Consider the following 14,168-nt stretch of genomic DNA (forward strand, 5'->3'; position numbering starts at 1 on the left):
GTTAGAGCTGGAATGTTTCATCTTTAAACTGTCTACCTTCACACTATCAACTCTCTGTAAACTATGCAACCACCATGTTTACCCTAGCTACACCTTAGTAACCATATCTACATTATCTATCTATTTTTGCATTTTCATGCACTGGTAATTCCTTGGAATTGCTTTTCTAGTTGATTTTGTCCTTGAATGAAAGAGAAAGGCTCAATGAATGCCTATGGCTGTGCCGAATCATTTCAACAATAGTAAATGCAACCGTCATACATTTCAGCACTTTCACTTTTGATACAAAAGTACATTTGAAGGCAAGTACTTTTGACATTCCACTTGAGTGGAAATGTAAAAGGAGGACTTCTACCTTTACTGGAGTAACATTTATCCATGTGTATCTCTACTTTCACTCAAGTACAGGATTTGTGTACCTCGTCCACCACTGAGTATTAAGACAGTTGCATTTGCTATTGTTGAAATGATTCGGCACAGCCATAGGCATTCATTGAGCCTTTCTCTTTCATTCAAGGACCAAATCAACTAATTGTTGTTTGTAGAAAGAACTAAAAGCAAATTAATGTGATCTTAGATATTTCAAAGTAACCAGTTTTTGCTTTGTTGAATGCTTTACACTTTCGGACAAATCAATCTATCATTCTATCATTGTCTCATAATTTGCTCGATGGTGTCATGAGGCTAGTTATGGTAACATCAATATTGTGAAAAGAGGACAACAAGGTACAGTAAATAATGGATACAACAATAACTTAGGTTAGGCAACACCACTATAAAGGCCAAGCTTATAGAAAATACACATCTAAGTACACGTGTATTTGGACAGTCTTTTTTCCTAAATGAACTTCAGCTGTAGGCCTACTTCAGCTATCACAAAATGTAGTGGAGTAAAAAGTGAGATATTTGGCCTAGAAAGGTAGTGGAGTAAAAGTAAAAAGTTAAACACTCAAGTAAAGTACAGATACATGAAAAATCGAGTAAATTTACTCAAGTACCCTATACTGTCCATCACTGCACAACAGCAAAGGATAGATAATCATACAACAACAGTGGAAAATTTCAGGAGACACTCAGTCTACTTTTTAGCCCTTGACGTGAACAGACACGATAATCCTGACACTTTGTTATCCATGTTTAGGAACAGTACAGATATCATACAGTGTCATTAGAATCATTCTTTTAGTGTCATAGTGACCCATTAGTGAGAAAGACCAAGCTTTAAATCACATATGGGCCTAATCAAAGATCCTTAAATATTGACCCTCTCTGGCCTAATGCAGACATTAAACCACTATTATGAGAATATTGGACTTAATGATCAAATCCATTTTCTCTCTGTTTTTTTAAGAAAAATAAAAATAAAAATAAAAATAAAACAAACAAATTAGTCAAAACGAAATAAGAATACCTGAGCAGCTTGGCCTGAGTCAGCTGATTTGTGGGTGTTTTGTCAGAGCTTGCTGATATGTCGACGGCGCCAAGACCCAGTGGCTACAGAACTCCGCCTTCTTTCCTTTCCTCCGCCCTCTATGCTAATCCAGGCCATTTGAAGTATGTGTCCAACAAGTCAAAGATCCTTAAGGCGTAGCAATTCGGTCCTGTGATTGTAAAGCACAAGGGCTGGAGAGATGAGACAGCTAGCGCTTTGTGTGTGTCCCTTTGTTATGATGATAATATGGATTGAATTTACAGAGGCTGCTACTACAAACCAGATTTCAAAAGGTGAGTAGGCCTACAATGTAATTACATTTCCCAGAAATAAGAATGAACAGCAAGGCTATTTTAGCAATATAAACACAATCTGCTTAAATTAGCCTATAGCCTAGGTTATTACAAAACTATGTTGCTGAAATGGTTGGATGTGTAGGTGTTTATTGGTGTTGTACTGTACAGGCCTATCATGTAATCGGATCACTGCCATAGACCTAAAAGAAATTAGAAAGTGTATCACATAGATATTGAAGTGTTTGACTGTGTCATATCTGTGTCTCAGTGAAACCTGGTCGCTGTGGCCTGCCAAAGGAGACCCCGATGTGTGCGGAGTACTGTTACCATGACGGCCAGTGTCCAGAGGAGCAGCAACCTGCTGAGGATATAATTTAATCCCTCCGTGTTCTTTTACTTGCAGCTAAACCAGGCGTGTGCCCGCGGAGCAGTGGAGTAGGGATGTGCGCTGAGTTTTGCGCAAACGACAGTGACTGCCCCAGTAACGAGAAATGCTGCCACAACGGATGTGGGCATGAGTGTACCCCACCTTACCCAGGTCAGGTTTGGGATGTGTGTGGGCTGATGGGATGCCTAAATTGAGTTTGTTCTTGTTTAAGCCAGCAAATGACATCTGCCCTAAGCACAGTTTGGTTTACAGTTTAGAAAGTTTATCACATAGAGATTGAAGTGTTTGACTGTGTCATATCTGTCTCAGTGAAACCTGGTCGCTGTGGCCTGCCAAAGGGGACTCCGATGTGTGCAGACTGCGGAGTAGGCCATGCCGCAGTGTCCAGAGGGGAAGTGTTGTCAAGCCACCTGCTGAGAATATCATTTAATCCCTCCTTGTTCTTTCAATTGCAGCTAAAGCAGGCGTGTGCCCGCGGAGCAGTGGAGTAGGGATGTGCGCTGAGTTATGCGCAAACGACAGTGACTGCCCCTGTAACGAGAAATGCTGCCACAATGGATGTGGGCATCAGTGTATCCCACCTTAGACAGGTCAGATTTGGGATGTGTGTGGGCTGATGGGATGCCTAAATTGAGTCTGTTAACTAGCCCAGTCTGTACCTAACTCATATTTTACGCATCCCACGTCATTAGGCTACCGGCTTGCCGACTATGAGGGCAACGTAAAGTGGATGCGTTCGCGCAGTCAAGTCGAAGTAAATAATAGTTGAAGTTGGCTAAACAAATTTTACAAATAACGAATCCCGATTGCCACTCCGCTGCTGGCGCTTTTGCTAAATGCAAATGCGTGAAATGCAAGCATTACAGTGAAAGACGTAGGCCTGTAGCTTCTGATAACGATAACGAAATAAATGGTTTATTTTAACACGGTGGAGAATGACGCATTCGGCGCTTCAGAGGCTGTAGCCTCGCAAGAAATTAGAGCTAGAATGTCCTAGTCATAACATAATTCATTTGCACTAGGCCTATTTCATTTAAAAAAAAACCCTTTATGATTCATCTTAGTAACTGTACGATCTTTGCCCTACATGTACATCAGTTCTAGGCTCAATTTCATTTCCAGGGAAAAGTTTTTATTTCTTTATATTTTATCGTCTACAGCAGAAATAAGTGGGGGCGTGGCATCACAATGGTTGCTTTCCATCGTGATGTCAGTCAACCATCACGCACAACCCTGCCCTGAGCACAGTTTGGTTTACAGTTTAGAAAGTGTATCACATAGAGATTGAAGTGTTTGACTGTGTCATATCTGTGTCTCAGTGAAACCTGGTCGCTGTGGCCTGCCAAAGGGGACCCCGATGTGTGCGGAGAACTGTTACCATGACGGCCAGTGTCCAGAGGAGCAGAAGTGACCTGCGTGAAGCTGGCCCCCCATGTTATTCAAAAATGATTAAAAACACTGTTATTCGTTTGTGCTACGTTTGTGCCGGTTTGTGCCGTAAAAACTATAGTTTGTGCCGTTAAGGGTTTTTAAGTAATTCAACTTTACATTTTCTGGCCAGTGACGTCACTCAGCCCCCCATACATGTCCACATTTCCCCAAAATGGTCTCAATCGTTTGTGCTACGTTTGTGCTGGTTTGTGCCGTTAAAAGTAACATTTGTGTTGCTATGTTTTTTAAGCTATTCCACTTAATTTGTTACACGCGTGACGTCACCCAGCCCCCCATCAATGTCCAAATCTTCCAAAAATGGTCTCAATCGTTTGTGCTACATGTGTGCTGATTTGTGCCGTTAAAAGAAACATTTGTGCTACTATGTTTTCCACGTTATTATGGTTTATTTATTACTCGCGTGACGTCACCAGCCCCCCATCAATGTCCAAAACTCCCAAAAATGGTCTCAATCGTTTGTGCTACGTTTGTGCTGATTTGTGCCGTAAAAAAAAACATTTGTTCAGCTATGCTTTTTAAGTAATCACGCTTTGTTACAGGCGTGACGTCATTCAGTCCCATTCAGCGTCCAAATCTCCTGAAAATAGTTGCGCTCGTTTTTGCTACGTGCGTGCTGATCTATTTCATTAAATGTTTGTGTTGTCTACTATGTAGAGGTTAGCCAGGGGGCTTGTCCAGCAGTTTTACCTTATGCTAGACATCACCCAGCCCCATCAATGTCCTTATCGATTTACGGTGCTACCCTCTTTACTTGGCTGTTTCTGCTGCCCAGAATTTTATACACCAGTTGCTGGTGCGTAACGTCAGAATTGCTATCGCTACTGTGGATTACTGCTACCTGAACTCTGTGGGCTAGCTGTGGCAACTGGGACTCCCCGAACTAACAGGCCTGTGTGAGTGTGTGTGTGTGTGTGTGTGTGTGTGTGTGTGTGTGTGTGTGTGTGTGTGTGTGTGTGTGTGTGTTGTGCGTGTGTGTGCGGGCATAGTTAGCCCCAGGCCGGGGTTAATGGCCAGTCCCTTCCCCTAGCACAACTTCGCCATAGAGAGGGCTGTTTTAGGTGGGTTGTGTGTGGATGAATGCAGGGTGGGTGCATTCGGGAGGTTGGGTTGTGTGTGTCAACTTTAAATAAATTGTAAACGTGACTCCCTGTCTGTGTGTGATTTGACTCCTCCTCCGACCACGAAACAAATATTACAATATTCTCTAAAATAAGCAAAAGTTTTTGTTTGGCCTATGCATCAAAATGACAGAGCGTTGCGCACTGCCCGCACACAAGCAGCATTTAGGCAGCTACTTGAAGTCGTCTCCAAGGCCACCAGTTAATTCTGGTTACAGCAATTCTGACGTTACGCACCAGCAACTGGTGTATATAATTCTGGGCAGCAGAAACAGCCAAGTAAAGAGGGTAGCACCGTAAATCAATAAGGACATTGATGGGGCTGGGTGATGTCTAGCATAAGCTAAAACTGCTGGACAAGCCCCCTGGCTAACCTCTACATAGTAGGCAACACAAACATTTAATGAAATAGATCAGCACGCACGTAGCACAAACGAGCGCAACTATTTTCAGGAGATTTGGACGCTGAATGGGACTGAATGACGTCACGCCTGTAACAAAGCGTGATTACTTAAAAAGTATAGCTGAACAAATGTTTTTTTTACGGCACAAATCAGCACAAACGTAGCACAAACGATTGAGACCATTTTTGGGAGTTTTGGACATTGATGGGGGGCTGGTGACGTCACGCGAGTAATAAATAAACCATAATAACGTGGAAAACATAGTAGCACAAATGTTTCTTTTAACGGCACAAATCAGCACACATGTAGCACAAACGATTGAGACCATTTTTGGAAGATTTGGACATTGATGGGGGGCTGGGTGACGTCACGCGTGTAACAAATTAAGTGGAATAGCTTAAAAAACATAGTGACACAAATGTTACTTTTAACGGCACAAACCAGCACAAACGTAGCACAAACGATGGAGACCATTTTGGGGAAATGTGGACATGTATGGGGGGCTGAGTGACGTCACTGGCCAGAAAATGTAAAGTTGAATTACTTAAAAACCCTTAACGGCACAAACTATAATTTTTACGGCACAAACCGGCACAAACGTAGCACAAACGAATAGCAGTGTTTTTAATCATTTTTGAATAACATGGGGGGCCAGCTTCACGCAGGTGCAGAAGTGTTGTCGAGCAACCTGCGGCCACTCCTGCAGTGAGCCATGCTGATTGATTGAATAATGCTGGTACCACAGGGGCTCAGACCTCAACATTTCATACTTTTATGTGTAGACAAAATAACCTTCCATTGGAATGTAAAGTTCATTATGGATGTCTTGTTTATAAGTATAAAACTTATAAGTATAAAACACATGGGCACTTTTAAAGGCACTTTTTCACTCCCAAAATAAATGATTTTGAATGGCAGATGAAACCTCACTAAATTGCTGTGTTTGCTTATTCTTCCTGAAGTAGAAACTTTAAGATCAATTATAGTTTGTTGTTTTTCAATGTCTTTTCACAATATTGATGTTACCATAACTAGCCTCATAACGCCATCGAGCAAATGATGATAGACAATGAGACAATCTGACACTATCAAACTCAAAAGGGAACGTCTTGATTTGGTCAAAATGTAAAGCAAACAACAAAGCAAAAACTGGTTACTTTGAAGTATCTAAGATCACATTAATTTGCTTTTAGTTCATTCTACATACAACAATTCTTAATTGTCCTTAATTGTCCTTGAATGAAGGAGAAAGGCTCAATGAATGCCTATGGCTGTGCCGAATCATTTCAACAATAGCAAATGCAACCGTCATACATTTCAGCACTTTCACTTTTGACACCAAAAGTACATTTGAAGGCAAGTACTTTTGACATTCCACTTGAGTGGAAATGTAAAAGGAGGACTTATACTTTTACTGGAGTAACATTTATCCATGTGTATCTCTACTTTCACTCAAGTACAGGATTTGTGTACCTCGTCCACCACTGAGTATTAGGACAGTTGCGTTTGCTATTGTTGAAATGATTCGGCACAGCCATAGGCATTCATTGAACCTTTCTCTTTCATTCAAGGACAAAATCAACTAATTGTTGTTTGTAGAAAGAACTAAAAGCAAATTAATGTGATCTTAGATGTTTCAAAGTAACCAGTTTTTGCTTTGTTGAATGCTTTACACTTTCGGACAAATCAATCTATCATCCCTATCATTGTCTCATCATTTGCTCGATGGTGTCATGAGGCTAGTTATGGTAACATCAATATTGGGAAAAAGGTGTTGTGGAAAACTCCACGCTCCTGAACTCTGTAGCAATTAGCACTCTGGAACCAATTAACTCTTAAGAAGAAACCAATTAACACTCTGGAACAAGCATCCGAAGGAGACTACGCAGACAGAGACTTCCCAACACTGATGATCTTTTATTCACTGTATCACAATGATATTACAATTCAAACAATGTCCTAACTGCACTACCAGGCAATAGAGTGAAGGCGGCGCTACCAGCTGGTACCTCGATGAGATCGATCTGATTCACTGGTTTCTCCGCTCCCCCATATATTCTGTTCTGTCGTTCTCGCAAGAGCCTCCTTCTGAGAACGTCACCAGAGTCCGTTTAGCCAATCAGAAAAGGCGGAGGAGCAAGCGGGTTCAATCATAATGGTGGAAGTTTCACCCACCTCGTTTTTTAAAGAATATGAGCACACCTCTCATTAGGTCACTATGCTTTGGCATAGTTGTTTGTGCTCTTTTGCTATAGTTTGGATTTTCTGGTTCTTTCCAGTTTCCAGTTTTGCATCTATTCTTGCATTCTCATCCAGCTTGGCACGTCACCCTCACCCCTGCCTTGGTAGAAAGTTCACTTTCACCTCTTTCACTTTCACCCAGTAGTCACATGTTGTTCTTTTCTATATAGGTATATGGTATTAAAGGTTATTAATGTATCTTATCAAGGTGTGTTATTCAAACAATATGAAAAGGAAAATACACCACAGAGGTCAACAAGGTACAGTAAATAATGGATACAACAATAACTTAGGTTAGGCAACACCACTATTTAAGGCCAAGCTTATAGAAAATACACATCTAAGTACACGTGTATTTGGACAGTCTTTTTTCCAAAAGGAACTTCAGCTAGGCCTACTTCAGCTATCACAAAATGTAGTGGAGTAAAAAGTGAGATATTTGGCCTAGAAAGGTAGTGGAGTAAAAGTAAAAAATTAAACAAAATGGAAATACTCAAGTAAAGTACAGATATGAAAAATCAGTACAGTAATTGAGTAAATTTACTCAAGTAGCCTACCGTCCACCACTGCACAACAGCAAAGGATAGATAATCATACAACAACAGTGGAAAACTTCAGGAGACACTCTTTTTTTTCCCCTTGAATTTCCCCTTGGGGATCAATAAAGTATCTATCTATCTATCTATCTATCTATCTAGCCCTTGAGGTGAACAGACACGATAATCCTGACACTTTGTTATCCATGTTTAGGAACAGTACAGATATCATACAGTGTCATTAGAATCATTCTTTTAGTGCCATAGTGACCCACTAGTGAGAAAGACAAATCACACATATGGGCCTAATGCAGACATTAAACCACATATGAGAATATTGGACTTAATCAAATCCATTTTCTCTCAGTTTTTTTAATAAAAATAAAAATAAAACAAACAAATTAATAATAATAATAATAATAATAATAATAATAATACATTTTATTTGTATTGCACTTTATATTATGGACAATCTCAAAGTGCTACAAAATTATAATGCAAATGGATAACAGATAAAGACAGATAAAAAATAATGCAATTTAAAATAGATTATATACATACACACACACACGCACACACACACACACACACACACACACACACTCACACATACGTGTATAAAATATACACACACACACACACACACACACAAACACACACATACAACACACGCACACACACACATCAACAAAATACATTTAACAGAAAGCTTTTTTAAAAAGATATGTTTTCAAAGTTTTTTTAAAAGTGTTCAATGTCTGTGGGGCCCTCAGGTCGTCAGGGAGGGCATTCCACAGCCTGGGAGCAGCAGCAGAGAAAGCTCTGTCACCCATCCTGTGGAGCTTGGTTCTGGGGATTTGGAGGGTGTTAATGATTGTTGACCGCAGGGGGCGTGAGGAGGTCTGGGGGGTGAGGAGTTCCTGTAGGTAGAGGGGAGCATGTCCATATATGCACTGGTGGGTGAGGAGTGTGATCTTATACTCTATTCTGAAATTAACCGGGAGCCAGTGGAGACTTTTCAGAATGGGGGTGATATGTTCATGCTTGCACACCCTCATCAGGATCCTGGCAGCACTGTTCTGGATGTATTGAAGTCTCTGGATGCTCTTGCCAGAGATCCCAATGAGGAGTGCATTGCAATAGTCCAGCCTGGAGGAAACAAAGTCAACACTAAATAAGAATACCTGAGCAGCTTGACCCGAGTCAGCTGATTTGTGGGTGTTTTGTCAGAGCTTGCTGATGTATTGACAGCGCCAAGACCAAAGATCATAGAGCGCTACGCTCCGCTCTAGAATCTTTGGCCAAGACCCAGTGGGTACAGAACTCCGCCTTCTTTCCTTTCCTCCCCCCTCTATGCTAATCCAGGCCATTTGAAGTATGTGTCCAGCAAGTTCGGTCCTGTGATTGTGAAGCACAAGTGCAGGAGAGATGAGGGCGCTAGCGCTTTGTGTGTGTCCCTTTGTTATGATGATAATATGGATTGAATTTACAGAGGCTGCTACTTCAAAAGGTGAGTAGGCCTACAATGTAATTACATTTCCCAGAAATAAGAACGAACAGCAAGGCTATTTTAGCAATATATTAAACACTATCCGCTTAAATTAATATAGCCTATAGCCTAGGTTATTACAAAACTATGTTGCTGAAATGGTTGGATGTGTAGGTGTTTATTGGTGTTGTACTCTCTTGAATGGTCAGATCTGCGTTTTTTTCTGACCAACTGGTTAGGCTACTGTAACATACCAGTAATGTCAAAATGATGAATCTAATCAAGTTACAGGCCTATCATGTGTCTCAACTATCCAATTCAACCCAATATTTCCCTTTATATTGTGACCTCGCTCAAGTTACAGGCCTATCATGTGTCTCAACTATCCAATTCAACCCAATATTTCCCTTTATATTGTGACCCCTTTTCCAGTGATCCAGGTGAAATCCGATCACTGCCTAAAAGAAATTAGAAAGTTTATCACATAGAGATTGAAGTGTTTGACTGTGTCATATCTGTGTCTCAGTGAAACCTGGTCGCTGTGGCCTGCCAAAGGGGACCCAGATGTGTGCGGAGTACTGTTACCATGATGGCCAGTGTCTGAGGAGCAGCAACCTGCTGAGGATATAATTTAATCCCTCCCTGTTCTTTCACTTGCAGCTAAACCAGGCGTGTGCCCGCGGAGCCATGGAGTAGGGGTAGGCCTATGCGCTGAGTTTTGCTCAAACGACAGTGACTGCCCCGGTAACGAGAAATGCTGCTCCAACGGATGTGGGCATTCGTGTATCCCACCTTACCCAGGTCAGGTTTGGGATGTGTGTGGGCTGATGGGATGCCTAAATTGAGTCTGGTCTTGTTTAAGCCAGCAAATGACATCTGCTCTGAGTACAGTTTGGTTTACAGTTTAGAAAGTTTATCACATAGAGATTGAAGTGTTTGACTGTGTCATATCTGTCTCAGTGAAACCTGGTCGCTGTGGCCTGCTAAAGAGGACCCCAATGTGTGCAGACTGCGGAGTAGGCCTACCATGCCGCACAGTGTCCAGAGGGGAAGTGTTGTCGAGCCACCTGCTGAGGATATAATGTAATCCCTCTCTGTTCTTTCAGTTGCAGCTAAACCAGGCGTGTGCCCGCGGAACAGTGGAGTAGGGATATGCGTGTATGCTGAGTTTTGCGCAAACGACTTTGACTGCCCACGTAACGAGAAATGCTGCTCCAACGGATGTGGGCGTCGGTGTATCCCACCTTACCCAGGTCAGGTTTGGGATGTGTGTGGGCTGATGGGATGCCTACATTGAGTCTGGTCTTGTTTAAGCCAGCAAATGACATCTGCCCTGAGTACAGTTTGGTTTACAGTTTAGAAAGTTTATCACATAGAGTTTGTAGTATTTGACTGTGTCATATCTGTGTCTCAGTGAAACCTGGTCGCTGTGGCCTGCCAAAGAGGACCCCAATGTGTGCGGAGTACTGTTACCATGACGGCCAGTGTCCAGAGGAGCAGAAGTGTTGTCGAACAACCTGCTGAGGATATAATTTAAACCCTCCGTGTTCTTTCTGTTGCAGCTAAACCAGGCGTGTGCCCGCGGACGCGGAGCAGTGGAGTAGGGATCTGCACTGAGTCATGCGCAAACGACAGTGACTGCCCCAGTAACGAGAAATGCTGCTCCAACGGATGTGGGCATCAGTGTATCCCACCTTAGACAGGTCAGGTTTGGGATGTGTGTGGGCTGAGGGGATGCCTAAATTGAGTCTGTTTAAATCATTTAAAATCTTAACTAGCCCAGTCTGTACCTAACTCATATGTTACGCATCCCACGTCATTAGGCTACCGGCTTGCAGACGATGAGGGCAACGTAAAGTGGCTGCGTTCGCGCAGTCAAGTCGAAGTAAATAACAGTTGAAGTTGGCTACATGTTTTGGGTTCAATGTAGGTTACACTGCGAGACATGTAGCCTAAAAAAGGCAATAACATATTCACGTTGCAAGGAGGACTTTGAACAAGTTGGTCTCAGAATAATATGTTTTTTTAATTTTGCACTGTTTGGCTGAGAGCCTCTTACGCACCCTACATGCACATCAGTTCTAGGCTCAATTTCATTTCCAGGGAAAAGTTTTTATTTTCTTTATATTTGAGCTTAGTCTGCAGCAGAAAGAAGAGGGGGCGTGGCATCACAATGGTTGCTTTCCATCGTAATGTCTGTCAACCATCACGCACAACCCTACTCTGAGTACAGTTTGGTTTACAGTTTAGAAAGTTTATCACATAGAGATTGAAGTGTTTGACTGTGTCATATCTGTGTCTCAGTGAAACCTGGTCGCTGTGGCCTGCCAAAGAGGACCCCGATGTGTCCAGAGGAGCAGAAGTGTTGTCGAACAACCTGCGGCCACTCCTGCAGTGAGCCATGCTGATTGATTGAATAATGCTGGTACCACAGGGGCTCAGACCTCAACATTTCATACTTTTATGTGTAGACAAAATAACCTTCCATTGGAATGTAAAGTGCATTATGGATGTCTGGGTTTGTTTTATACTAAAACACATGGGCACTTTTAAAGGCACTTTTTCACTCCCAAAATAAATGATTTTGAATGGCAGATGAAACCTCACTAAATTGCTGTGTTTGCTTATTCTTCCTGAAGTGGAAATCAATTATAGTTTGTTGTTTTTCAATGTCAAGAGTCATAGGCTACGTGGGATGCTGAGTTAAGGGGGTCATGAGTACAGTCAGAGTACATGTACAAGTAGTAGCAGTTGTGCACAACGTTCAAGTTGGAAAGTGGCCACCTGCTGTGCCTATGTAGGACCAAGAGGAGTTTTTAAGACTTAAAGATAAATAAAAAATAAAAAACAAATGCCACTTATAGTAATCCCATACGTGAGTACGGTTGATGTAATCTTGGACTCACCTTTTTTCCCCTGGCCTAAGGTGTGCACAATTGCTGCACATCAAATACAACATTCAGTGTCTGTCTCAGCTCCCATGACTGGGCCTTACATTCCACATCCTGTAAACCATGAAGCCCATTAGCACACTAGCACATTAGCACACGGCTCATAACAAACCGATGTGACACTGCCCTCCTGTCACTCACTCCCTAGCACAAGGGGCTAATGCAAACAACACTAAGCCCATGGTTTCAGTACCAAGGGAACAATAGCTGATAAGATATGGGCTATTCAGTATATTATTGCTAATGTCCGAGTACGACGGTGTCTGACTGCTAGTCTGACTGCTACCTCACCTGACACACAGGCCGGATATGAACAGCCTCTGAGTGGAAACTGCTGTGGAAGAGCTTCTCTGACTTCATCAAAACCGCCAATCCAGCCTGAGGAGCAGGAACAGAATAGAACACTCTGACGCTGGTTGTCATGGCACAAGTGAGAGACACAGTAGCCTACCAGAGGAAGATGGATTAGCTTTTAATTAGTCTACCAAGAACAGGAGAGGGAAAAATGAGGCTATAGTTCTATATGGGCAAAACACAGATGTGGCATGACCTTTTCTTAAATACAGATCTGAGAATCTGAACAGATGGAAATCTCAACTATAATGTAAACAAACTCACCATTCTCAAGACCTAGTGGTTTAAAAGAGGCACTGGGCTGCACAGTGTTGGTAGAGTCAAGGAAATTCAAAGAATTGGTCAGGACATTGGTCAGCTCTTTCCAGGCACCATCAACACTGACATAAACAACAGACAGTCCTTATTTAAGCATTCAATCCTGTTTATGCCGATATTTCAATTGTTCAAGGTTTTTACAAGACATATTTTAGGATTACACAAGAAGGCACTAACTCGGTGACAGAGTCCTGGAACCAAACCCAGAGTTGTGACCCTGGAGGGGAGGGCAAGTAGGGCTGCCCCCATTGCATGGTCCTCCAGTAACCCTGAGTGAAGGAGATGTGAAGTTCCCGCACGGAGAACTTGGAAATGACCTCTGATAGAAGAAGCCTGTTAAACATGATGAATTAAGGGAAGGATGATGTAGTGGAGATAGGCTATTAAAGATGTAGCCTACACTGTATGGGATGTGCCATTGGAATATCATAACATCAACACAAATACAGCATAATATCCAGCTAGCTGTCAAATGATAAATTGTGATCTCGTATAGAGGATAAGATGTTTTACAAAATTCAACAACTCAGTCCATCATAAAACAAAAAAGCTAGCTAGTCAGCCTACTTCCTGACAAGTGAATTGCATTGCCTATCTCTTTTGCCTTTGAGGAAGTCTGTATCCCAGAGAGTGCGAAATTGAAAGCTTGCATAAATGTCCCCAGATTGCAAAGGCCTAATCACCAACTCTTCTATAAATTCATCTTTAAATTACGGAGGAGGTGCAATCTCCTCGGTTGGTTCGGGTTTGACCATTGATTCCTCTGTCGCTTGCAAATGCTTGTCGTCCTGTTCTTCCTCAAGGGGAATACTAATTGAGGGACCACCACCGACATAGGAAGCAACCTCAGTGAAACTACATCATTGAATGCAGTTAAGGGACCACCCGCAATGCCTTCACAGACCACCGGTTGGCGTCTGAACACTGATTTTGAACACCTACTTTAAAGTATTGTATGATGTAATGGCAATCCATATGTAGCAGTCACATGTTCTATATTGGAATGGAGAACTGCTGAGTGAGGTGCAAGGTAAGCAACTCGACAGCACTTCAGTTTGATGTATTGAGGAGTGAGAACACTGATGTCTCATGATGGCTGCAGGTCCACGGGGAAAAAAAAGGCTTGAAAAGGGGGAAATCACAAATGCTCTCACATCAATTCTGTAGCAAGGCAAAGAGAATGGGTTGT

At 42.2% G+C, this 14,168-nt stretch overlaps 1 protein-coding gene across 1 annotated transcript; it reads left to right on the plus strand.

Moving 5' to 3' along the window:
- The first annotated feature begins 1,592 nt into the window (after positions 1 to 1,592).
- Positions 1,593 to 11,055, plus strand: LOC134087031 (perlwapin-like). Its single transcript, XM_062540228.1, has 6 exons — positions 1,593 to 1,725; positions 2,132 to 2,266; positions 2,572 to 2,700; positions 10,017 to 10,157; positions 10,463 to 10,609; positions 10,919 to 11,055. The coding sequence occupies exons 1-6, from the start codon at positions 1,632 to 1,634 to the stop codon at positions 11,053 to 11,055; spliced, it is 783 nt and encodes a 260-aa protein (XP_062396212.1). The 5' UTR covers positions 1,593 to 1,631.
- Positions 11,056 to 14,168: the final 3,113 nt, after the last annotated feature.

This window comes from Sardina pilchardus, chromosome 7 (assembly GCF_963854185.1).
Source record: "Sardina pilchardus chromosome 7, fSarPil1.1, whole genome shotgun sequence".
Classification (NCBI taxonomy): Eukaryota; Metazoa; Chordata; class Actinopteri; order Clupeiformes; family Clupeidae; genus Sardina; species Sardina pilchardus.

Excerpts from the sequence above, each read along its gene's own strand:
- LOC134087031 (XM_062540228.1), top strand. The coding sequence starts at position 1,632 with ATGAGACAGCTAGCGCTTTGTGTGTGTCCCTTTGTTATGATGATAATA. Across the intron at positions 1,726-2,131 it reads TACAAACCAGATTTCAAAAG|CTAAACCAGGCGTGTGCCCG; the intron begins GTGAGTAGGCCT and ends TTTTACTTGCAG. Across the intron at positions 2,701-10,016 it reads GCATCAGTGTATCCCACCTT|CTAAACCAGGCGTGTGCCCG; the intron begins AGACAGGTCAGA and ends TTTCACTTGCAG.